We start from the raw sequence: 25118 nt of genomic DNA on the forward strand, positions 1-25118 counted from the left end.
GAGGGAAGGCCGCTCGGCGCCCGGCTCCGCGCCGCTTCCCGCGGCGCCTCCCCCCCCTCCCCAGCCCCTGCGCGGGGGGCGATGGCGGCGGGGCCCGGCGGCGGCGGCGGTGGCGGCGGCGGGGCGGCGGGGGGAGCGGGGTGGCGGCTGCCGGGGCGGGTGCTGGAGCTGGTGTTCTCCTACCTGGAGCTGCGCGAGCTGCGGAGCTGCGCGCTGGTGTGCAAGCTGTGGCACCACGTCCTGCACGGCGACGAGAACAGCGAGGTGTGGCGCAGCCTGGCCGCGCGCTGCCTGGCCGAGGAGGCGCTGCGCACCGACATCCTCTGCAACGTGCCCACCTACAAGGGCAAGGTGAGCCCGGCGCGGCCCCGCGCGGCGGTGACGCCTCCCGCGGACTGACCCCTCTTGGCTCCCCGCCCTAGGTCCGTGCCTTCCACCACGCCTTCAGCACCAACGACTGCTCCCGGAACGTCTACATCAAGAAGAACGGCTTCACGCTGCACCGCAACCCCATCGCCCAGAGCACCGACGGCGCCAGGACCAAGATCGGCTTCAGCGAGGGCCGCCACGCCTGGGAGGTGTGGTGGGAAGGGCCGCTGGGCACCGTGGCCGTCATCGGCATCGCCACGAAGCGGGCGGCCATGCAGTGCCAGGGCTACGTGGCCCTGCTGGGCAGCGACGACCAGAGCTGGGGCTGGAACCTGGTGGACAATAACTTGCTGCACAACGGCGAGGTGAACGGCAGCTTCCCGCAATGCAACAACGCGCCCAAGTACCAGGTGAGCGGGCAGCGGGCCCTCCGTGCGCTGCTGGGTGCCGCCCCGGCATCTCCCTGCAGGAGGGACTAGCTTCATCTTCACCGCCTTCGCGGCCGTCCCGGACGGCTGGGTTGGAAGGGATCTTAAGCCACCCGCTGCCACCCCTGCAGAGGGCTGGCTGCCCCCACCGGCTCAGGCCGCCCACGGTCCCACCCAGCCCTGAGGGATGGGGCACCCACTCTCCTCTGCGCCCGTTTCCTTTGTTTCTGCCTTCTTTCTCAAATACCGAGTGGGTGTTCACTGGAACACCGCATCCCCTCTGAAACAAAAGCTGACACCGCTCTCAGGAGCAGCCAGGCGGCTGTTGTCGGTGGCTGTTTCTGCCCTGCTGGCGGTGTGAGCAGAGGCCGAGCTGAGGCAGGGCCTCCCCGAGCTACTCGCTGGTTGCTGGCTCTCCGGGTGCCCTCCCACAGGTGACATCCTTTGGTCGGGCCATGACGTGTGGGTGATTTTGGGTTACCAAAGCACAGGTGCTGCTCTGCTGTTCTGTCTTGCTGTGTTTATCTTTGTTCTCCAGGCCGCTCACACGGCCGCCTTTTGGCTGATGGTTTTCCTCACGTTGCATCTTCAGCTGTTTTGCGGTATAATTCCATCTCATAGTTTCGTGGCTTGGGATGAATAATGCTTTGTACTTCAGCTGTACATGAAGATCTTGGCATTAACTCAAGGCTGATATTTCTAAATTTCATATAAAAGCTCACTGCCAAGCGCTTAGTTCAGTCTGGAAATGATACCTGCCATTTCTGCAATTAATAAGTAAATGTGGATCAAAGAGATGCAGATTTCACATTTCCTGATGTGTGAATTGGCCCTTTCCAGCCCTGCCCATTGGCAGTCTGTTCCTGCTGCCTGTCTGGGCCTTTCTGCACGGCAGGATGAGGAGAGCTTTTAAAGCCAGGAGAGCTCCCATGGGGACTGCAGGCTGAGCCGTGCTTGCAGTCAATGCTTCCTTCTTAAGAATTGGTGAGGGCTTGAATCAGCAATCCTTTAAAGCATTTTGTATTATTTGGTGAGACGTAGAATCATAGAGTCATACACATACGGTCATCTGCTCATAGAATACGTACTGAAGGGAAATACGCACTTGTTAGCATTGGCTAGAAGAAGAATATGTTGGCTGGAAGGAATCCCTGGCGCTGCGGTTGTCTGGTGGAGAAGCAGAAGTTTGTGCTATCTCATGCTGCATTTGCTGCTGGTGCTTCTCGCTTCTGTTTATATTTGAAAGTAACGGGATAAACACAGAGAGCATCCTGTACAGCCTGCATTCAGCATTGGTTTTACTCACATCTGTATATCTGTATTGCAGGTTTTGTGTGCCCATTTTGTCAAGCTTTGCACTGAATTATTTTTCTGCCTTGGTAAGGGAGCAGCCCTGTCAGTGATAGCACTCGTGCCATCAGAAGTACGTTCTGGCAATATTGTGCACCTGGCATTTACCTTTCTAAACAACTTGTCTAACATTGTTCTTTGTAGACTCTACTGGTCATTGCTGGCAACAGAGCCCCTGGGGCTCTTGTAACCTGAGGCTATTACAACATTGTCAGGCTCCTGCGGTGCTCTGGAGCAGTGCTCTTGCTTGTGCTGCTGCTGCAAGGTCTGCTTGTGAAGGGCTGTGTTCAGTGTTGTGAGGATGCTCAGGCCTGGGCTGCCCGCAGGAACAGGCAGCAGATGTACTGGTCCATGCGAGAGGAATGGAGACATCTCTGTTGTGCAAGCAGCAAGGAAAGCCTCGCTTTAATCTGTTCTGCTGTATTATCCGTGGATTTTGCTTTGGTTGTTTTTTGGGTTGCTTTTTTTGGTGTTTCCATCTGAATATATTGACTCTTTCCCTGTTTGTTTCTCCTCCCTCCTCTTCCCATCTCTGTTTCCAGATAGGCGAAAGGATTCGAGTTATCCTGGACATGGAAGACAAAACGTTAGCGTTTGAGAGGGGCTATGAGTTCTTGGGAGTTGCGTTCAGAGGACTGCCCAAAGTTTGCCTGTATCCAGCAGTGTCTGCCGTGTACGGTAACACAGAAGTGACTTTGGTCTACCTGGGAAAACCTTTGGATGGATGACGGATGGTTTTGTTGGGACGTCACGATGTGGATGACTGGGAGGAGAAATCTGCATGTTGGTTAGAGGGAAACGTGTGTTAGAGAAAAAAATAAGTGTGTGTCCAAGAACCATTGAGGAAACCATACAGAATTTTGAAATGGAGGACCAGCCATACTTCAGGAATTGTTACATTTCCTCTTTCTACCAGGCCAGAAAAATCCTCAGGGTCGCAGTTGATTGAGTGGGAAGCTGACACGTGCATGTTGCAACAGATTTCATTGCTAGGATGGCAGTGCGTGACCTCAGATATTTAAGGAAGGATTTGATATAAAACTGCTTGCGGAAGTTAACCCGAGGTTTGTAAGTCGTGTGTTTTGTGAAAGACTCCCATTTTAAAACTGCTTGTGCCTCCCCTTCCCTTCCCTCCTCGGGGCTGACGTGGGTACTGGGGAGAGCGAGTCTGGTTGGGTTTTACTTACAGTTTTTAAAGTACCAAGAAGAGCCGTCTGTCCAGGCTGCCCTCCTCTGGGATAACGACATCAAACGTGTGCAGCTATTTTTAAGTGTATTTTAAGAATTGTATATATGGAACACGTCGAAAAGAACAGTCACATCAAAAAGAAGGGTTTGCTTTATTCTAACTGGGGTGGAATTTCTTGAAGGGGCTTCAGGAAAACTTTGAATGACATTCATGCAAGTGTGCTTCTTCTGTTGTGTTGTAGAGCATTGGGAATGCCCTTGTGGAGTACGGTGCTGCGTGGATTCTCTTTCTGTGTAGCTGAAAGCTTCCGTAGCTTCAGCAGTAGTTCTGTTCTCCCTGGGAAACACAACCAAAATTGCCCTGGAAGTTTTGTTCTTCCAAAACTTGTGGTCCACCTTTAAGAAAAGAAGCTGCAGCACGGTGCTGAGCTCGTCTTCATTTCCACGTCAAAAGTACAAGGTTTTAAAAGCACCCTTATGCTTTCTGGTCGGTGCTGTCTGTGGGCACTGCAGGAGGGCTCCTTTGGTGGGGCACTAAAATCTGAGAGCTGTGTGCCTGCCTGGCTCTCAGCACCCATTTCTTTCGTGCTGGCATTTCCAAGAGCAAAGCAGGCTGCTTCAGTTATCGATGGCGTGATTTTAGGAGGGGGAGGATGAAGTTTTTGTGCAACCTCTTCTTAGTTTTGTGCTGGAGAATGTGAGCTGCTTCATCTCGGATGCTGACAGTTCTCTGAGCAAGAGGAATGTCTCTTAGGCCACTGCTTGTTTTCCCCCCTTTATTCAGGCAATTGGAGGAAAGCAGGTAACTGAGATGCCTCATGTGCTGCTGAAGAGCTGTCCTTGCAGTGCTTTTTACACAGTAAATAACCAAGTTGTGCACTGGCACAGAGAATGTGCATTATTACCATTTAAAAGGATTTATAGTATTTATTTGTTTTATGTGTTGCTTAGTGCTTAAAGGCAGTTTGGTATCGAGCTCAATTTCTCTTGGCTGTGTTAAAGAAACAAATGATACAGTGAGAAATGATGTTTTAAATGGTACTGAGAGCAACTGGCTGATGAAGTGAGACCGACACCAAGTGAGTACCTTCCTGGAAAACCAGTTATGAGCGTTGGTTGGATTAAACTGCAGGGCTCACGTGTGCCTGGCAGAACTGGAGGAGGGAAATGGGAAACAAAATCCTGTCCTGTTTCACAGAGTAAGATCTTTGCTGAGGTGTGAGCTGTTCTCGGTCAGCTGTGGCTGCTGTGCTTGGTCGTGAATCCAATTAGATGTAAGTAAACCCTGAGAACTTCGGAGGAGTTTTGTGAAACGAAGATTGATTTCCATTCTTCAGACTGCGTCTTACCCTATAAATTATTTCCCTCTAAATTAGATGTGGTGAAAGCTGAACATTCCTTAAGGGTGGGTTTGGGGGGGAACTCACTTACGTAAAACTATAACTTATTCCTGGAGACCAATGCTGGCTGTACAAAATATTAAAATAAACTCTGCTATAATTCACAAGGACTCATCTGTGTGTGTTGTTGCAACGACCTCCGCAGCGGTTTGGTGTGGTGGAACAAAACTTCTTATCTTGAGGAGGATGGTGGTGCTGGGGCTGTGCGATTTGCTGACTGTTCAGGAAGGGAGAACCTCGAGGGTGGTTACAGGGAGCTCGATAGCTCTGCTCCTCAAATTACCCCCTTTTCACAGCTGGAGGTCTTCCAGTATGAACTGCTGGGCAGCAGAGGAGGTGTTGGGCTCAGTGCTGCCCTGCTGCTGCAGGAGGTGCCTTGGAAGGTGCTTTTTGACTGCTTGTTCACCAGCCTTAAAAATCACACTGAGAGAGGAGGTAGCAGACCTAGGTATGAACAGTGTAGGGTATCTGTGCTACCAGGCCCAGTGTAACTCTCCTCCACCAACACATTTTGACTAACCAGACAGCTGTTTGCTTGCAGCTCTTCCCACTTGGTAAATCGTTTTGAAACCGTCTTTATTCATCTTCTACACTTCAGGCTTGGAGTATTGAGAAGGAAGCAGACATCGAGATTGCGTTTGAGGAGGTGAAAAAGGGGGTTTACAGGAGAGGTTTAGAGTACTGACCAGATTCACACAGCTGGAACAGTGATTTGGGAATGACCTGAGCTCTGGGCACAGGGGGGGACAAGGCAGTGGGGTCTGGCAGCCTGCACAACCTTATCTTGCAGGAGAACGGGGGATGTAGGAGGCAGCTCTCCTGTCCCCTGCACACTGCACCCAGCGTGCTCCTCCCTGCAGCTCTCCTAAGCTTGTTCCCATGCTAGGACTGTTTTGGTGGGATGAGGATCTAGCAGGCGTAAGATTTAATATGTGTAGTCAGACCCTATGCTGAGGTGCTCCTGCTTATTTTTTTTCTTCTTCTTTTGCAGCTTTTCCAGCCTTAACTCTAAGAATTGCTGATCCCTAGAGCGCTTGGTGCCTCCTCGGATTCTTTTGGTGCTTGCACACATGCTGTGTTAGGTTCTGCTGGGCTGGGCTGGCTTCAGGCTGTGCTGCTTTGTTCTGGGTAAGTTGTTGGAATGGGCACCCAGTGCATTTCTGCTGCTGCTTTGAGCAGAGTGAGTGCCTTCTATGTGCTGTTTTTGATGGATTTGCTTTTCATTCCCACCTATGTGCAGCAGCATGTAGCGATAAGCTCTGTGTGACATGATTTAAATATACAGAGCCTCTGTACTGCTGGGGGACAATGAAAGAGCAGTTGAGCCATGCAAATACCCCTTTTCTGCTCTCAGTTCCAAAGGCAAGCTTTGTGCCTTTTCCAGGTTCAGCAAAGAGAAATTCCGTCTTGCACAAGGCCCACAGACCGTGCTCTGTAGACATGAACTTCACTCTTGTCATACCAAGTTCTTGATTTGCCAAAGCAGATCAATTGCAGATTTAATGCCTGGGCTTCATGCAATCTGTGGGTGTTGCTCACACGAGTTTCATTAGATGGGGGGCACCAAGGAGAGCTCAGATGTGCTCTTGGTAGCTTGTGAGGGTAAGAAATGGCACTGGAGCTTTCACAGTGATCTGTTTCCAAATGCATGTGTATGGCTGTGGTCCAAACAGCTGAAAAGTAACTGATGCTGTGGCAACAGGCTGCAGGCTGGGGCAGGATCTCCAACCCAACCACACATGGCAGATCATGTGGAAAACAAACAACAAAAGAGGGCTGAGATGCTGTGCAAGTTGGAGCAGCCATAATCAATAATCAGAGGAGACTGTGTTGTGGTCGGGAGCTCTGAAGCACTTTCCAAAATCACTGAGAATTAGTTTTTAAGTGCTGAGCTTTTGGCTGATGTCTCCATGAGGGTGTTCAGAAGAGAAGAGGTCTGATGTTGGTTAGCTGAAAATGGGCTGGAAAAAAGGGATTCTGTGAGTTACTTTGGAGTCAAGTGAACAACTGCACGGAGCATTTTCCCTTCCTCAGCGTGTGAACTGACTGCTTTGGCCAAGAGCAACATCAGCTGCCCATAGCTTACATAGATCAGTCACATGTAGGCTCCACAGTCCTTCAGGATATCTGGTATTTCTTCATCGGTGGCGAAACAACTCACTGCTGGGGAGATTTCTCTTAAAGCATTTTTTCTGCTTAAAATGCAGTGGTGCATGCATTTCTGGGAGTCCTGTATGAGCCTGCTGCGAGCAAATGCCATTTGCTGCTGTAATTTTTGGCCACGTTTCAGGTGACAAAAGGGGAGCAGATGGCTGTGATGTGATGGGCTGCGTCTGTGTGTCCGTGCACAGGCTGAGCTTCTGTTGCTGCGGATGTAGCTGTGTTCTTCTGCCTCGGAGTGCCACAGCCAACTGGAACACGTTAGATTTTCTCTCCCTGTACTGCTGAGCTGTATTTCTGAATTGCCTTGAAATGTGGATGTGTTTTCCAGATGGCTCTCTCTATTTTTTGCTCTTCCACTTTCACGGAGATGATGACAGCAGCAATGAATTAAAATAACATTTGTCCTGGGAAGAGTTGGGTCATACCTAAGAGAAAAGAGATGTAAGAGCAGCTGTATGGGAGGCAACAGCCCTCAGCATTTCCCGAGCCCTCACATTTCTGTATTGATACCTCAGTTTTGGCCAAGTCTTTACATTTCTTCTCATTTTGACTTTATTAGCTGCGTGAGCTTTATATTTGTTGCCCAGCAAGATGGAATATTGCTGTTGAACTGGAGGTAAGCTTCTGGTTTGTTACGCTTTGCCTAAAGTTCAGGATTTGAAAGTGCTCCCTTTCCTCAGCTGTTAGGGACTGTGGCTTACTTCCCTTCCTCTTCTCTCCCTTTGTTAGCCTATGGAATCTGCCTCTCCTCGGCCTCTGCATAGGAAGGAACTTCCTGCTGATCTGACTGCTTCCAAGCCCGTGTTCCACAATTCCACAAGGCTGGCATGTTATAAATAGCCCTGGACACCGGTAGGAGCATGGCCATGAGTGCTGCATGTGCTGCTCTGTGTTGGCTCAGGGCTGGCTCTTGCACAGAGCAGACAGTGCTGTGCAACCTGCAGCCAGCAAACTGCACTGCTGAGATGTGTTCTGTGATCCTTTTCACAGTGACAAAATGAGTTTTTAAGCGGTGAGGAGGACGACGTGTTTGTTTTATCGAAATTATCCTAGACAACCTGGCACTAAGGTCTAATTTAGTTGAAAGGGAGAATGAATGAAGTGGTAAATAAAGACCGAAGGCTTTTCCTTCAGACGATGCTGAATCTGCTGATTTCTCCTCGACGCAGTGTTTGTCATTGTGTTCCGGGGATGGTGTGACCTCAGCACGAGTTCTCACGCCTCCCAGCAGAGGGCAAAGTGAACAGTGCTGCGGGAGCACCGACTGGAACGACTGAAGGTTTGTGCAACATTCATGCTTCATGCAGAACCTCTACTGCTATTCAACATCCCCTTCTCCTTTTGCTTTTATCACTTTTGAAACATACTTCTTCATTGGAACTCTTGGTCCTGCGGTTAGGGTTAAGGTTATGGGGTGAGCTGGGAGCCCAAGGTCACATGCAGAGGCAGAGGAGGTTTGGGGGCTCAGGTGCAGTCAGTCCCATATTGATCTGGTCTGCTTTGTCACACACTGCTTTCCATCCCTTTGGGTGTCTGTCACCGGTGTCCAAAGTGAAGCCATCAGAAGATGATTGAATGTATTCCATCCAACAGCAGTGGTTGAAAGAGGATTTTAAAATAGAATTTGCTGTATGTTATTACAAGCGTTGCTTGTTCTGCAGTTTTGCAAGCCACAAGAACAAGGTGTCTTTCCTGCCATGCCTGCACTTGCAGATCTGTTGCAAGCTAGCTGGGTTTGTTTCATGTTTGCTTGATTTATTTTAACTTTTAATCCAGACTGTTCTTCTATTGTTAAAGGCTCTTTGGTTCTGTGTTTACCTGCAGGCAGTGTTTGAATGGAGGAAAGTACAAAGGTGTAACCCTGTCTGCTCTTGTCTTTTGTGTGAAGTGTCTGATCTTCTGCAGCTCAGCCTCACCTCACTTCATCCAGACAGCAGCACTGAGGGTGTGTAAGGACCTGCTGCCCTGGGACCTTGGTGTGCCTGCAGCGTTTTGTTGCTCAGTACCTGTGCTGTGTCCCCAGGTGCTTCACTGTTGGCAAAGTGATTTATTATTGTTTTAATCCTTCCCTGAACTTACGATTTCAGGTCGTGAACCTGCTCTCATTTTCACAGGAGCCTTCACATCCTTAGAGGTGTGCATTAAAGCCGGGGGCAGATGTGAAAACAGCTGTTTTACAACAGTGTGTGTGCCACAGCTACAACATCATTCCCTTGCGTGCCTTCACACTCAGGTAGAGACCAGCAGTAAGTCATACTGTCAGCCCCAGAACCTGCTGTGTCTGTTTGGATCAGCCCATCAGCTGGTGAGCTGAGAATGGAGGGAATACAAAGCTGATTGATATCAAAGCACAGACCTGTTTGCAACCCATGCGGGTGAGCAGGTGCTGTGTGTGCTTCCTCCCCAGACCCATCAAATAAGGGAGAGTGGAGCTGGGTTGCACTCCAGCCACAACCCCCTGCTGCCCATTCACAGCATGGTGCTGGCTGCACCTCCACTGCTAGGGAGATGTTGGTAGTTGGGAGCTGAGAGCCTGCAGGTGGGGACATGGGGTGTTCCTTCAGCATCCTATGCTTAGGAGACCAACAGCTTTTAAGTAGTAATCGTGAAGGTGGGCTCTCCCTGCTTTCCTGAGGGCTGTCAGTGTGTAACTTTGTGTTTCTGAGTGCTGGACAAACCTGCCAATAAGGAAAAGATATTGACCAAAATGGTTTTTGTGTGGTATCCTGAATACTGCCGTGGGTAAAGCTTTGCAGCCTCCGTCTCTCTTTTAGCAGCAGGCAGTGGGTGTTCAGATGAGGCCAAGAAGGGAATGGGGAGAGGAGGCTGCACCACTCCCTGGACACTGGTCTGGGTTTTTGTTGGTTTTTCTGTTGGTTTTGTGCTCAGTTGGTTGAATGGTTTTCTCTGGATCCCATGTGAGATGGTCACCTGAGCCCTGGTGAGTCTGGAGGACAAACAGACATATTTGCATTTCACCTTTAGCTGTTAACTAAAGACTTTCAGCTGCTCTTCTCAGTGTGAAAATCATAGGATCGTTAAGGTTGGAAAAGACCTTTAAGATCATGTTCAATTCTAACCCATCCCACCATGCCCACTGATGACATCCCTCAGTGCCACATCTCCACAGATGGTGACACCACCACCCCCTGGGCAGCCTGTGCCGTCCAACCTGACCCTCCCCTGGCATGACTTAGGGGCCATTGCCTCTTGTCCTACCGCTGTTGTCTGGGAAAAGGGGCCAACTCACAGTGGAGCAGAGAAAGGAGGATCTGCTGCGTTCACTGACACATCTCCCTGAGCTTTACCCCTCTTGTGTTCCTTGTGCTTTTTGTGTCTGGGAGTCTTTGTGTCTGGGAGGAGGACAATCTCAAACTGAGACCCAAAAGCCCACGCTGAGCCTTTTCCATTTGTGGCTGCAGGGATGAGCTCTGAGGTGTGATGGTGTCACTTCAGATCGGGCTTTGTTAAATAGGAGCCCCTGACCTGGCAGTTTGCTCTGTTTTCTTACATTAGACAAGGAATACGCCCAGCAGGAGAGCAGAGAGGGGACATGCTCTGTCAAGAGCTGAGATGGTTTCACTTCCCTTTGCTCTAATGACACCATTTCTCACTTCTCTTCAGCAGAACAGCATCTGGAAAGGACTGCGGAGGGGAGCTGGGGTCGTGCCATTGCTGGGTGATGTCATGGAGTGCCTCATCAGTACCTCCTCCTTTGGGTGAATTCAGAGCTTCTGGTTGTGACAGGTTTATGCCAAAACTGTGCGTAGATGTGCTGGGTAGTGCCACAGAGATCAGATACAAAGCTGAGATCAGTGTGTCCACATCATGCAGCCCTATGAGGAAGCGTGGGCAACGTGCAAGCAAACAGCAAACCGTGGGTATAAGTAGCTCACTTGCAAGGCCTGCAGCTCCTGCAGAGATCTCAGGGGAAGGGTCAGCAGTTCTCCCTTCTCGCTGCTCCTGCAGGTGCTTTGTGAGCAGTTGTGCAGATCATCCACATCAGCACTCAGGTCTGCGGTGCTGAGCCCTCATGCTGGCCGCTGGGGAAGCGTGGGGGAAACGAGGTGGCTTCTGTGGCTCCCTGCTCCCTGGCCCACTTCCTCCTTGCTTACGTTGGTGGAGGTGGGAGACGGAAGAGCGCAGACCGCAGTGCTGGAGCCAGTCCAGGGATGGGTGTGGGAGCTGGGAAGTGGATGTGGCCAGGCCGCTGACCGGCACCCCTCTTTCCCTTCCTGCCCACCCCACGCTTCCAGAAATGGCCTTTTGCTTTCTACTGAGACCTATTTCTGCCTTCCCTCTGGGCCCTGGGTTAAATGAGGGATCCTCTCTCACAGTCACTCTGCATTGGAGGCCATGTCCTCAGCCAAACAGCCTCTGTTGCTCAACCTGAAGGTGTTGTGCTTGCAGCTGCTCATGCTGGTGGCTCACCTGGTTCCCTTTGGGCTGCTGCTCGCTCTGCTGGGCTATTTTCTTCCACCTCCCCAAGGTGACTGCAGCTGTTGGTGTGACAACCTGTGAAGGCGAATGAGCCAGCAAACTCCATACTCCACTCTGAGCAGTCTGCCCTGCGAAGCAATACTCAGCATTACAGGCTTCTCCAGATCCCGTCTCTCCAAGGCTGATGTGTGGTGAGGATGCTGTGGGACCTCCCAGCCGTGAGGCCACCCTCTGCCAGCTCCTGCCCTTCTTCTGGGCGAGTGTCCTTGTGGTGGGCTGGGGACCAGGAGGGGTCTGCAGCTGTCTGCTGGTGCTGGTGACCTCGAGTAACACCCTGGGAATTTTGCCCCACTGCGGACTTTCTGACATCTGCTCTGGTTCGCTTTTGAACGCTGAGTGCTTCTCTCTTTTCCTTCTTGATTTTCAGACTTCAAACTTCCTTGAAAATGCAGGAAATGAAACCACGGGGCCTTTTTTTGTGAGCGATGCGGGAGCATTCAGCCTCCTTCCAGAGAAGAAATGAAATTCAGGGTAAAAGCAAAAAAAGAAAAATCTCCCAGGTCACGTATGCTGGCTGCAGGCGCTTGGGGGCTGCTGTGAGCAGATGTCCAATGGGTCGGGGTCACCCAGACAGCGAGGTGTCTGGGAGGGCGACTGGGGAGGTTGGCAGTGGGAAGGGAGGGCAGGAGCTGTCCAGCACAGCTTCACCCCGACCTCCACATCGCTTGGGAGCTTCCCATGTTGGGATGGCACGGACCTGCACCGAGGTGCTGTGTTTACCCAAATCCTGAGCAGCCACAGAGGACCCTGAGCATCCCAACCTGTGCACTGCAAGAGGCTGGGTGCTGCTGTCCTGAGGCGGGCTCCCAGCATCTGGGAACCCAGATTTGGGAATGCTGAGAACGGTATTGGCCCCTTTCTTCTTCTTCCCCTGCAGGAAATGCGGTGAGGTTGAACCCAACCACCACGAGCAGCCCCAGGCCAGTCCCGCTGAGCCCTGGGGCCCTGCCCACAGCCCCCACCCCGTGGTTCCTCCTTGCAGCTCGGGCCGCCTGCGGGTGCACGACCCGGGGTGTGAACGCCTCGCCGCGCTCTCTGCCTCCATGTGACTGCAGTTTCCGTTCGCTCCTTCCGCAAAGCCTGTCTCAGCGCTCGGCAGAAAGCGGGTGGGAGAACACCTTGTTGGTTTGCATCCGGCCCCACGGAACCCCCCAGTGCAGTGGAGGGGCTGCAGGCCGCAGGATGAGCTGCTGCAGGCCCCGCGCGCTGCTACGGGTGGTGAGTAGCTGCCCCCCAAAAATGTGGGAGGATGGAGAGTGGAGGCCAAAGCCGGACAGCAACAAGGCAGTGGTGGGGGAAAAGAAAAGGGGTTTGGGTGCTGCTGCCAAGCTGGAGCTGAAACCCTTGGGTTCTTGGGGAGTGGTGCCACAGTGGGAACACAAGGACCTGGCGTGGAGGTTGAAGGCTCAGAGGGGTGCTAGCTTTCACCTAGAGAAAGGGGTCTTTCTCCGGTCCCCTCTGGGTTTGGTATCAGCTTCCTTCTTTCAGCTGTCCCAAGGACAGAGATAACCCAGGAGGTGTCCCTGGCTTACCTCCAGCCGTGAGGCTCTGGCTCCCCAAGCAGCCAAAAATAACCTCCGATCGCTTCTTCAAGCACCAGCAGCTATGAGAAGGCTGAGCCCTCAGCAAGTCCTCGTTGCTCATTTGCCTGAACTTCAGCTTTCACCCCAGATGCAAATGCTGGCAGCTCCCGGCTCACAAAATAAGCAACAGGGGCCCTTGTGCTGAAAAGCAGCACTTCCCCAGATAGTGCTGGGATTGGAGGGTTGGCACTGGGGAGGAGGCTGCAAGCTCCGGGAAGGCTGGCTGTGGTTGGGTGATATCTGCCCTGCAGAGCTGTGTTCCATGTGTGCTGCCTGTCCCTCGCTTTCTCCTGTCCCATGGGGGTCCCTGTGCTGTGGGTGTTAGCTGGGCAGCTTGTGGTGGCCAAGTGCTGCAGGCAGGAAGGTAAGAGTGACCGTTGCTGTCCTGGGAGCCCTGGGGATGCTGGTGAACTGACCGTGCTGCAGCTCCTGACTTCTCTGTCCCCACAGGAGAGCTTCTGCTGAGATGGAGGCCCTGCTGCCTGTTCTCTCCCTGCTCCTGGTCCTTCTGGCAGTAGGATGCGGAGATGGGGCAGGCACAGCATGGGCCTTGTCTCCTGGTGGTTGTGAGCAGGTAAGTCCTCCCTCTTGCAAATCCTTGCCCTTCCGACCTCTTGATTCTCCTCTACAAGCCCCAGGCACCTCAGCTTCTGCAGGCTTTCTCCTCCCAGCTGCTGGCCTGGCACTGGAGCTAAGATTTGGAGTGGGACAATGAGGCTTTACCTGAGGAATCGCCTCCATCTCACTGTTATCCCCAGTCTTATCATTTCCCCATCTCATGCTTCACAGTGAGGTGTTCCATGTCCCCTTCTTGCCGTAGGTGCAGAGCACTGCAGACTGCAGGAGGAAATGGTTGAGCTCCGTCCCTAGAAATCTGCAAGGTGACATTGAAGAGCTGTTGCTGGATGACAACACTATCCGGGTCCTGGGCCGTGCCTCTCTGTTCTCATACCACCAGCTGAAGCACCTCAGCCTGACCAAAAACCGGATGGAGCTCATCGAGCCTGGTGCCTTCCTGGGCAGCCAGGGCCTCCACGCTCTATCCTTGGCAGACAACCTTCTCTTCACCAACTACTCACTAACAGCAGCTGCTCTTTCTGCTTTGCCAGCCTTGAGGACGCTCGATCTAGCTGGAAATCATCTCACTGAGGGCATGGTATCTGTTTTGCTCAGCAACCTGTCTTCCCTGGAGTCCTTGTCTGTGGCTAGGAATGTCATCATGAGACTGGACTCTTCTGTCTTCTCCAACCTGACGCAGCTCTTGGAGCTGAACCTGGAGAGGAACTACATCTTTGAGATTGACCAAGCTTTTGAAGGGCTGCAGAGGCTGCAGAGGCTCAACGTCGCTTACAACTACATGACATGCATTGTGGACTTCAACCTGACCCAGCTCCGGGTGCTCAATGTCAGCTACAATATCATCGAGTGGTTTCTGGCCCTGGAAAGCGATGACCTCTTTGAGCTGGAGGTGCTGGACCTGTCCCACAACCAGCTCCTTTTTTTCCCCGTGCTGCCCCGGCAGAGCAAGCTGCACTCTTTGCTGCTGAAGGACAACGAGATGAGCTTTTACCAGCTCCTCCCCAACGGCACGTCCCTGGAGAATGTCACCGTGCAGTTCCTGCTCATCGATGGCAACTCCACCAACATCACGACGGTCAAGCTGTGGGACGAAGTCTGCTATAGCAACCTCTCTTCCCTGCGCCTCCTGGACATGAGCCAGAACCAATTCTGGTACCTGCCGGAGGGTTTCCTGGCCAAGATGCCCGCTCTGACCCACCTGAAGCTCAACCAGAACTGCCTGGAGACCTTCCATGTGTCGGAGCGGGACCCCTTGGCCATGCTGACGGATCTGGACCTCAGTCAGAACCTGCTGACGGAGCTGTGGGAGGACGCGGGCGCCGGGCCTGCCCTGCCCAACCTGCAGCTCTTCAACCTCAGCACCAACCTGCTGCAGGCGCTTCCTGCCGGCATCTTCACTCACACAAAGCAGATCACTACAGTTGACCTCAGCTACAACCGCCTCAACCTGTGTCCCCAGCCGGCTGCGTTAGGCCGGAGCGCTCCCTGCGTGGACATCAGGGGCCTTGCCACCCTGACCCACCTCTCCTTGGCCGGCTGTGGTCTGCGGGACCTGGGCGGCCACCCCTTTCGAGGGACGGCCCTGACTCATCTGGACCTCTCTGACAACCAGGAGGCTCTGTCAGGGGACCTGGGGTGGCTGCGGGACCTGGCTGCGACGCTGCGGGTGCTGTCCCTCCGCAACACCAACCTCTCCTCCACCTCAGTGGACTTCTCAGCCCTTCAGAGCCTGGTGGGACTGGACCTGTCGGGGAACACCCTGACCGCCCTCCCCGCCTCGCTGGGCGCACTGAAGCTACGCAGCCTCGACCTGCGGGACAACAGCCTGACGGCGCTGCCTGCGGACGTGGCGTGGAGGCCGCTGGGGAGGAGCCTGCAGGAGCTCTACCTCAGCCGTAACCCCTATAACTGCTGCACGCTGGGCTGGTGGGAGGCCCTGCAGAGCATGGAGCGCCTGCGTGTCCCCGACGGGCGTGAGGTGACCTGCAACTACGACTCGCAGCGGCTGAGCGCATGGCTGCTGCCTGAGCCCATCCTGCGGGACTGCCGCTGGCGGACGGCCGACATGGCCCTGCTCTACCTGGTGCTTGCCCTGCCCACCTGCCTGACGCTGCTGGTGGCCTTCACTGTGCTCTTCCTCATGCTGAAGCCAAAGCTGCTGAAAATGGTGAAGAGGCGGTGCGGGGTGTCCGTCCCATACTGATGGCTGAGGAGGACGCGGGGCCCTCTTGGGAGTGAAGGCTAGCAAGCGGGTGGGGGATTGAGAACTTGCATCCATCTGGTGGCCCAGAAGTGGTGTTTTGGGCTGCCTGGGTGCTTGCTTTTATTTATTCACACTGCTGTGGTCACCCTCCATGTGTAACCACAGAGACGTGCCCAGAGGCCAGCACAAAACTGGCACTTGTGCAGGTGAACTTCCACGGTGAATGTTTCACATCTGCGTGTTTTGGAGGGCAAGGGCTGCAATCCACGCGTGAAAAGGTAAAAGGGAGAAGAGTGGCAGATCTTATTTCACTGGATCTGTCAGTGAAACTTCAGCCTTAGGGTAAACCACTAAGAACAGAGGGACCGGGACAGTGACCATTCCCCCAGCAGCGCGGTCCCCATCCCACACTGCACTGGTGGTGGCACCACTGCTGGCAGTGCCTGCTGTGCCAGTGAGACAGAACCTCAAACCTCAGTACAATACTGGCCAAAAGACACGAGAATAAATTATATTTCTGGTAACGTTGTTTCATCTGTTTATCTCTCCTGGTTGTTGCGTGCTTTGCGATCAACGGGGCAAGCTCTGAGCGTGGAGCTGCAGGAGGGGATGCTGCAGAAGCAGAGCCAGGCACAGCACTGGAAAGATTTGGAGAAGGCTATCACATCCACCCTTGCATATGGCTGGGTTTTTTGCCCTATTTCAGATAGAAATAGCCAAAAGATCAAGTGCCGACTGGGGGATCCTTCAGCCTGTTTCAGCCGCTCTCCTGCTCATGAGCAGCTCACCCAAGGGGCAGTGGAGACCTACAGTGACAGCCCTGGATGTCCTCCAGCTGCTCCCACTGGTGCCAGGCACTACAGCCATGTTTCAGTATCTTTATGCCAGCTCTGGCCTTGGTATGTGGATGCAGATGTGCACCGTCCTCACCTGTATTCTTGCAGGCAGGTGAGGCTGTCATGGTCTGGACAGTGGGCAAACAGGACACAGAATTGGTGGGATGAGCAGACACAGAGGGTAGGTGAGGTTTGGCAATATTCATGCAAAAAGCCACTGCAAAAATCTGGTTTGAACAAATCAGCATCCTCAGGCAGGGGGAGATGCCTGCATTGCTCAAGATGCAAAACATGGAGGGTAAGAACATGGGCTGTGCAGCCTTGATACATGAGTATGCTGGAGGAAGTGTGCGTTGGGCTGCTCTGCTGCTCAGGGAGGATTTTTTTTCTTAAGGAAAGTTGTTTCTTTAGGGGGATGCATCTCTGGAACACTGAGACATAATATATAAGTCTGTTGGAGAGCAAAAGCAAGGGCATTCTGCAACCTTCCCCCTAGGATGCAATAAATCACCCACAGAGCACCTGGCCTGCAGAGGAAGGAGATGCCTGCATCCCCCCACTGTGTGGCAGGCTGCCCTCAAACCACACTCAGGTCTGACAGCCTCAGCTGGTGAATGAAGCCTGGGATTCTTCTTGCTGCTAGAACTTTACATTCAGCCTGAGACAAGCTGGGCTTCTTTCTCCTGTTACACCATCATCAATTAAAAAGTCACTTTGCAGGCCACAATCACTGGCTCAAGGCTTTGCTCACATAGGGGCTTCCCTGGCACTGCCTACAGTGAGCTGGGAACTGCAGTCTGATGAGGCAGCAGTGGGAAAGCCTTTGTTTTACCCTAAAACCACCCCTAGGCTTGGTGACTTTCTACTGTACTATCTCTATATATTTATTTCAAATCATGTAAGCACATTTTCTGAGAGCTGAACACCATCCCTGGAAGTGTAAGGAAGGAAAATGTCTCCTTTTGTCTCTTGGAATTCACTGCATCTCCAAAGTACTTTCAAGACAGACTTGTTTTTTAAATATTCAGTTCTTTTAAATGAAGGATTTAATCTGTGCAACCTGAAACTGCAGATGTAACCTCTACTGAGGGAACGTGACAGTAATATTCTCATTGAAACACTCATTTATCTGAATGTATATTTAACATTCCAACAAATAGTAATAAATGCCATAGGCAGACAATAAAAAGGAATACTTCCAATGTATAAACATTTAACATTTCATTTTCAGACAAAGCTGAAATCACAGGAAAACACATTGGTGAGGTTTTCAGCCAGAGCTGGCTGAGATGTAAACAAAATGAAAGATAAATCATTTAAAAGTATTTTGGGCATCTTATATAGAAAAAGAGTAAAAACAGCCACCACGTTCAGCTGCCCTGTTTCAGCTTTCTCAGTTTAACTTCTTAAAATGTACACAAACCTGAAACTGCTGTAACATTAAGCCTCAGATTCTCTGTGGCCAATGTAAAGAGCGTCAACTGCACAAACAGAAGAAGCTGCAGTGGAGGAAGCAGGATGACATTGTTCTCTCCTAGGAATATGGGATCTGTCTCTGCCCATCTAGGTTGTCTTGGTCTGGAATCAGACTTCTTCACATGACTCCACATCCCAGCCACAGGACTCCAGCTGCTCATCCTGTGGAAATTCTACCTCGATATCATAGATAAAGTCCGGGTCGTCCTTCTTCTTCCTGTTCTTTTCAAAGAGCTCATCCATGATGCTCTTCCTTTTGGCTAGCTCCTCGTCGTCCAGTTTGTTCATGTCCTCCTCGGGGTCAATGGTCTCTTCCTGCTGAATCTTTTCCAGGCTCTCAGCCAGACTCTCTCCCCTCAAGTGGCCTCTCAGCAAACTGTGCAGCTTCTTCAGCTGACGCAGTGAGACTCCTTCCAGGTATGCTTTGTGCCGAGGGTTATTCTTCAGCTGCTCAGCAGCGATGCCACAATCTAAAAACAAAACCACCCTGAAGAAGTACAAAGGCAAGCAAGTCTCTTTAAGTAGAGATCATCCTCTCCCTAACCCTTACAGACGAGGCCTCCAGGTTTAGCAGCACTGCTGCTCAGGTTAAGACGCTGCCCTGGCCTCCTCGGAGAGACAGCGTTACCCCAAACCTGCCCACTGCATGCTCCCCACTGGCTGGTGCTGTGACCAGCTGCTCCTTTCCCCGTGAGAGGAGAGGAAGTGGGGAATGCTGTATGGAAACAACGCACCTGAGAACTGGGAGAAATTTCGGACAGGCATGATGCGCCGGCGAGTCTTGTCCTCCTCCTTGTAGATCAGGATCACAGATGGAGGCTGAAAGCGAATGCCACACTTCTTTGCGATGCAAGTCATTGCAGGTCTTGCTGCTGGCTGAAAAGTGCACAGCTGTATCAGAAAAGTCCTCAGCAACTTCAGCCCTCACTGAAGAACTGGAAAAAAAGGGAAAAAAAAGCTTGAGTGCCTCTTGTTAGCCTTTTGTTGGGACCAGAGTGACCCACGCTCAGTAAAAATACACACCCAGGCTGCAGCTCTCTCAGGAGAGACCTCAGGGGAACCTGAACACATCTCACATGCTCTTTGAGCTGAGCATGGGGAGCAGGGTGACTCTTGATGGCTGATTTACACCCTTATCACCTCTCAGCTTTTGAAGCAGGATTCTGTATCACACACAAGTGAAATTTTTGGTCTACCAGCTGAGTATTGCACAGTCAAACGATACCTAGGAGATATTTATTGTGACAAGGGAGAAGCCTGCATGCATACTTTATTAAACACTGGAATTCTCTTTCTTAGAAGAAAACAAAACAAAAACCAAACAACTGTGTAAGAGGAAGAGCATGTTTCTGTAAGCTTTCCTGTGGGTTCAGCTTTTGCCATACCTGAGAGGTAGAGAAGAGGGTGGAATGAGGAAGAACCATTTGGCCCAGTGGATCTGTAGCTGTGTTCCTGTAGGTGGATGGAGAGCAGACTGTTACGGATTAGCTTGCTGTTAGGTAAGGACTGCAAAACTCTCAGGTGTCTCGGTGTGTTGGTCAGCTACTGAATGAATCAGGTTACAAAGTTCACCACCGGAAGCATGGCTGGCATCAGCAGCCCATTTTTACCCGATCCCACTTAGGAACCCCTCATGGCAGCTCTGCCGTCGGCTGTGACCCCGTTAGCGTCAGATAGAAATGACGGGGATGGAAAGAGCCCAGCACAGCCCAGCCCTCACCACGGCGTCACCTCCTTCAAGCGGCAGCGCCCGGAATGCGTCCTCCTCCCCCCAGGGCAGCGATTAAACACGGGAACAAACCAGCGGGACCGCCGAGCGAGTGGGAATTCCCATCTCCGGGAACCGAGCTGCCGCCAGTCCCCGCCAGAGGAACGAACGCACCTGAGGTTCCTCAGGCCGGCGCCGAGCGCGGCCGCCCGGCGTCCCTCGGCCCGCAGCCCCCGGGTGGGGCGGCCTCAGCCGTTGCCGCGGTAACCGAAGGGTCCTCCCGCCGAAGCCCCCCTTCGGGCTGTCCGCTCCAAGTGCCTGCGGAACGCTACACAAAATGGCCGCCCGCGGCCTCCACGACAATCAGGCGGTGCTGCGAGCAGCCCCCGTCCTGAGGTGAGGCGGGGCCACGCGGGGCGACTCCAAGATGGCGGCCGAGCTGTGGCGGCCGGGGCTGGGTGTGCTGCTCTGTGCCCTCCGTAAGTGCCCGGCGTAGCGCCCGGCCTGCCGGGCTCAGCTCTGCCGTGCCGTGCTCTCGCTATTCACTCCTTCTGTGCTGTTTCAGACGTACAGGCCGCCTGCCGCGGGAGCGCCGTCTCGCAGGAGCTGCTGAAGGAGGGCTTCCACAGGTGGAGCCGCCGGGGGGGGCTCGGGGCTGCGGCTGAATGACGGAGCGGTGTGGGGCGGGGGGATCCTGCAGCCCCGGCCCGGCCCGCCTGCCCCACCGTAGCAGGCTGCCCAGGGCCCCCTCCGACCCCCCTCGGGCACCTCCAGGGATGGGGCACCCATCACAGAATGCCCTGAGTTAAAAAGGACCACAATGACCATCTAGTTTCAACCCCCTGCTATGTGCAGCGTCACCGACCACCAGGCCAGGCTGCCCGGAGCCACATCCAGCCTGGGATGTTTAATTTCTCACATATTAGTGATCTTTCTTCCATCTGCGCCCATCTCTGAGCGTTCGGCAGCGTGACACGTGGAGGTTTTTCTGCTGTCTCTCAACATACAGGTTTCAGCACTGTGCCCCCATGGTTTGCTTTAAGGGAGCTGCTGGTGAAGGTGGAGCTGAGTGGGACAGGGCAGTGGACAGAAGGATGCACGGTGGCTGCCAGAACTCACCTGCCACGGGGAGTCTACGTGGATCCCTATGAGCTGGCATCGCTGCAGCAGCACAACGTGACAAAGGTAAGGAGGCAGCATCTTAGGGCTTCTCACATAAAGGCTGCATTTTGCCAGTAGCTGAAGAGCACGTTGCTCAGGAAGCTGTAATCTGTGTTCTTCAGGGGGCTGCAAGAACCGAGGTGGCTCATTCCCCTTTCCTGAAAGATGCTGCACAGCATCACGTTCATGGCTTCTCATTGCAGCTCTCAGCAGCACCTGGTGCAGGGTGTGTTTTGTCATAGGTTGCTGGTGTTCCTACCTGTAGGTGTGCTTACCAGCAAGCTGCTACAGCTCTGCTCAGCACTGGACAAGCAATTGTGGTAAAAGTTAATCAGGCTGAAAAGAAGAAGGTTAACCCTCTACAGAAGAGGAGTGATTGCAGTCTTCCAGCCAAGGTTCTCTATCAGGGTCTTCAAAAGAGCAGAACAGTGGCTTTAAGTGACATGCTGTGAATTTGGAGGGAGGAGCTTTGCAGCTTTTGTTTCATCACAGCTTCCTTGAGAGACTTATGCCTAGATCTTGACTCCAGTGCAGATTACTGCTGGTCCTCCCATTTTAAATGGGGACCGTCCAGATTTTCCCTCTTCCACGATGTGTCTCTTTAGGTTGTGCCCATGTGGTAAGAAACAACCCTAAAACTATACACAGCCATACTCGTTGGGGCTCCATTCTTAGCAGGACACTTTTGTAATATTAGTAAAACAGTTTATAACAAACACTGGTTCAAACTTACTTACAGCATAACTTTGGACTGGGCTTCAGCTGACTTTATTTTAGATGTTTGTCTTTTAGGCATATACTCAGTGCTGTTTATTTACAGCCAGCTAGAAAGACAGCCTGCTTTGTTCTCTCCTGAATTTGATGTCTTGGGTGACCACAAGTACTTAACATCGCTACTCAGTAGAGGAGTTTGTGTGACTGTGCTTTTGCTGTCTGCTGTGGAGGTCTGAAGCAAGCTCTGTGACACCCTGCCTGTACACGCAGAATAAATTCCAACAGTAGACTTTCCCTGGTACTCTGGAGGGCAGGGGTCACTGCAGGGGTTGCAGTTGTCCCTTCTGATGCTGCAGTAGATTACAGCAGCAGACTGTGACCTCCTTAATCTCAGATTCATACCAAAATGTTCATACTTTTTTTCTTCTGTATCCCTCTTCTGTGTTGATTCCAGTCGCAGCCATATCTGTCTCTTCATTCGCTTGCAGGCAGTGCTCATTCCTGATGCTGTTGATGTGGAGGCCCCTGAGTACTCAGCTACAGACCTTACTGTCCTGCTGTACCTGCAGCCCGACCCTCGCTGTTGGCACTGTTTCAGAGCAGCACTGCCTGTGCATGGGCGCTACCACCGGCCAGCAGAAAGCAGTGAGGACGCGTTGGTTGCTCTGAAGAGTGCAGAAGTACTGCTCTGCTGCTGTGACGGTGAGCTTCTGCTTTGTTTAAGTTCAACCACTCAGACCGCGTGTTCTCACTGTATTTCTCTTGACAGCTGTTGCCATGCAAGGTGTATTTAAAATTATTCACTGTCAGGTACTTGGTCAAATGCTGAATCAAAGTATTCTAGTGGTTTCCGAGCCTTTCTTCTTGCGTTTGAATGGTGCAGAAGAGGGAGGAAGCGTGTTTAATGGTGGTTGTAGTTCCCAGATTCTTCTGAAACAAGAACCTGGTATCCACTGACAATGAGTATTTATTATTGATATAGAAGCACTTATGGTAGGGGAATTCTTGTATGCGACAACAGGAGGCCAACAGGAAGACATGGAAGAATGACTTCTGTAGTTTTGGGGAATCTATAAGTTGTAACTGCATGGCTAGAGCTGAGAGATCTGCAGCTCAACGATGGCTGCTTTGCTCTGTTAAAGACAGCCTGTGGGTGAGATTCATCCTTACCTACTGTACCTGTCTTCCATAGAGCACCTGTCACCAGAGTGCTGGCAGCCTGCTAAGGTGGAAGCTCCCTGTTCAGAGGAGAAGGAGCACCTCTGTCAGTGGTACAGTGCAGCACACCAACCTGTGAGTTCCTATTCCTGAAGGAAATTCTTGCCTCTTGCTGCCTTTTTCTGAGATGAGCAGCTTCCAAAGCATGGGACCTAACTGATAAAAGCCTCATTGTGTAACTTCTTATAGAAGCTCCCTTCTTCCTCTCTGACCTGGTTTTAATGGGTGTCATCCTGTGCTGTTCTGTGCCCTTGGTGGTGGCTGCTCTCCTCACCTTTACATTTGTTCTTTTGTTTGCCTCCTCCCTTAAGCAGTTGAGTTGGAGTCCTAGAATTGACAGTGCTGTAATTGGCACTAGTTGAATTAAGAATGGCCTCTGCAGGGTAGGTTTTTTCAAATGAGTTCAAAATGGGAGAACTCTGCTGCAGTCTAATAGGAAAAGAAAAAAAAAAAAAGACCAAAAGTTAAAGGAATAACTTCTTAAAAAAAGGCCATCAGATTGGATAAGTGTCAAGGTGAACCAAGGTCAGTTAGATTTTTAGTACGGCCAACAGCTGCCTTTGAAACTTGAACACTTCGTGGTAGTCTAGAGATTCAGAAATAAGACTAATTTGTTTCATAACAAATCTTTTGTTTGTGTAATGTGTGCCTTCCTATATGTAAGGTGCCTTCAGAATACAAACAGCTGTCATCCAAAAGTGTTTTGCAGAGAAACCAAATAGTTGTTTATCTTGGAGAAAAATGGCTTCTCAGTGATCTGCAGAATGCTTATTCTGAGAGATCTCTGCTGGCAAGCTTGATGCTTGAAGAGCAAAGCCACAGAGCATACAAATGCCTACCATTTACAATGGAGTAGGTACATTTATTGAGCTCTGTACAACAAGAGCAACTGGCTGTCTGTAAGGGCAGTGAATTGAAAGGCTGTGTCCCATCTCAGCTTTCTTTGGGGATTCAAAATCAAGCCTTAGCAAAAGCCAAGTTAAATAGAAGTCTAGTTACTGCTCCCCTGAGTTGCAGTTAAAAAACAAAACAAAACAAAACCAACCAGCAACAGAAGCTGGTTAAATGTGCATAACCAATTCACTTTTCCTTGCAGGAGTATGAAGAATTGATTCTGCAGGTCCCAGTGGGGCTCACACAACACAGTTTCTTAGTGTGTGTCATGACTCTTCTTGCCACCGTGCTCTGTTCCAGCCTGATTCTTGCTGCTGTGTGCAAATATGGAGACTTCTCTCTGGTGACCTGCTTGGAATAAAGACGTGCAAAATGACTGAGCTCCTTTACTGTTATTTACATCTCAGTAATGCGTGAGGATGCCATAAGGACTGTCATTCTCTTGCACAAAGGTGGCAGCAGTCAGGAGCAGAATCTATCTCCCATTCCTTACCCTAGGCCTCAGCCTGCTTTGGCTACAGTGCTTCTCCTTGCAGAGGTGTTTGTATTTCTTGAATTTAAATGAACAGACTTGAGAAGTGGGTGTTAAGGGTATGAAAAACATCTCATCCTTCAAGTTCCTGAATTTGAAGTTTGTTTACACTGTCCAGATGGGTGATGCATGGATTTGGGAAGAGGCATTCTGTGCTTATTTGTCACAATAGAAGGCTTAAAAAACAATCTGTACAATTCTGTAGTAACTGGGGGGGGAGGGAGTGGGAGTGGGGGGGGAGGAGGGGATTAACTGCTCTTGCTCAAATCCTTCACTTAAAGAGCTTGGAAAATCTGAAGGAAATCTCACCCTATATCTGAAGCTGAAATAACCCTTGGAAGATGAAAGCTGGTGAAAAGATACAAACTAGAAGCAAATACTTAGAAGGCTTGAATTCAGCCATCAGAGCAGTTGGTAAATACAAGGAAATGGAGAGGAAATTACTTAACGGAAAAACTGAGTTGCTTTAGATTAGCAGAACTCGGTTGCTGCTTTCAATCGTCAGTAGGTGGCATTGTGACCTTACAGTAGCTCAGGGACTGTTGATGGAGAAAGCTTCATTCCTTAGAAGCTCAGTTAGTTAAGAGCAGGTGATTTTCAGGGTGTGTGTGAGAGGGATGAATGAACGTTCTGGTTTTCAAATTCTATCTTCCTTTATATGCAGCCAAGACTGTTCCGCAGCAGAATCAGCCTTTCATTGCTGTCCAGCTGTAGCTTCAGGATTCCCTGGGCATCCTTCCTCTGCTTCTGCTGGAATTCAATAGAGAGCTCGTCTTGTGACTTTGCCCGCAACAGGTTGGCAAGTGCTCTGACAGT

The 25118-nt window shown here is 51.5% G+C and overlaps 4 protein-coding genes across 13 annotated transcripts; 3 read left to right on the forward strand and 1 right to left on the reverse strand.

The window, feature by feature from the left end:
* Positions 1-60: 60 nt before the first annotated feature.
* FBXO45 (F-box protein 45) lies at positions 61-4842 on the forward strand (the record flags this gene model as incomplete). The annotated part of the gene is made up of 3 exons (XM_042894978.1): positions 61-351; positions 423-779; positions 2690-4842. Coding segments are annotated over 3 exons (834 nt in total), but the record flags the coding sequence as incomplete, so codon positions are not given.
* Positions 4843-6050: 1208 nt separating this feature from the next.
* Positions 6051-16287, forward strand: NRROS (negative regulator of reactive oxygen species). 3 transcript variants are annotated; one of them, XM_042894990.1, is made up of 10 exons: positions 6051-7514; positions 7628-7750; positions 7889-7967; positions 8068-8177; positions 8723-8921; positions 9013-9131; positions 10526-11529; positions 11766-12616; positions 13432-13555; positions 13802-16287. In XM_042894990.1, the coding sequence occupies exons 9-10, from the start codon at positions 13448-13450 to the stop codon at positions 15761-15763; spliced, it is 2070 nt and encodes a 689-aa protein (XP_042750924.1). In that variant the 5' UTR covers positions 6051-7514; positions 7628-7750; positions 7889-7967; positions 8068-8177; positions 8723-8921; positions 9013-9131; positions 10526-11529; positions 11766-12616; positions 13432-13447; the 3' UTR covers positions 15764-16287. The 3 variants fall into 3 exon arrangements, with proteins under 3 accessions (XP_042750924.1, XP_042750923.1, XP_042750925.1); XM_042894989.1 differs by having other exon boundaries at positions 7889-8177; positions 8787-8921; XM_042894991.1 differs by lacking the exons at positions 8723-8921; positions 9013-9131 and having other exon boundaries at positions 7889-8177.
* A 1286-nt stretch (positions 16288-17573) lies between these two features.
* Positions 17574-20005, reverse strand: CEP19 (centrosomal protein 19). Of its 7 annotated transcripts, none has more exons than XM_042894983.1 (4): positions 19877-20005; positions 19461-19527; positions 18810-18951; positions 17574-18545 (listed from the first exon to the last, which is right to left on the reverse strand). In XM_042894983.1, exons 2-4 carry the CDS (start codon positions 19497-19499, stop codon positions 18184-18186), a joined length of 543 nt encoding a protein of 180 aa, XP_042750917.1. In that variant the 5' UTR covers positions 19500-19527; positions 19877-20005; the 3' UTR covers positions 17574-18183. The 7 variants fall into 7 exon arrangements, with proteins under 7 accessions (XP_042750917.1, XP_042750916.1, XP_042750921.1 ...); XM_042894982.1 differs by having other exon boundaries at positions 19807-20005; XM_042894987.1 differs by having other exon boundaries at positions 18810-19010; positions 19807-20005.
* A 188-nt stretch (positions 20006-20193) lies between these two features.
* Positions 20194-24146, forward strand: PIGX (phosphatidylinositol glycan anchor biosynthesis class X). 2 transcript variants are annotated; one of them, XM_042894980.1, is made up of 6 exons: positions 20195-20262; positions 20349-20412; positions 20827-20968; positions 22147-22360; positions 22851-22951; positions 23973-24146. In XM_042894980.1, the coding sequence occupies exons 1-6, from the start codon at positions 20211-20213 to the stop codon at positions 24129-24131; spliced, it is 732 nt and encodes a 243-aa protein (XP_042750914.1). In that variant the 5' UTR covers positions 20195-20210; the 3' UTR covers positions 24132-24146. The 2 variants fall into 2 exon arrangements, with proteins under 2 accessions (XP_042750915.1, XP_042750914.1); XM_042894981.1 differs by lacking the exon at positions 20349-20412 and having other exon boundaries at positions 20194-20262; positions 20793-20968.
* Positions 24147-25118: the final 972 nt, after the last annotated feature.

The sequence above is a fragment of the Lagopus leucura genome, unplaced genomic scaffold, assembly GCF_019238085.1.
Source record: "Lagopus leucura isolate 7727_CA_CO unplaced genomic scaffold, USGS_WTPT01 95-35_obj-0_obj, whole genome shotgun sequence".
In the NCBI taxonomy this organism is placed as follows: Eukaryota; Metazoa; Chordata; class Aves; order Galliformes; family Phasianidae; genus Lagopus; species Lagopus leucura.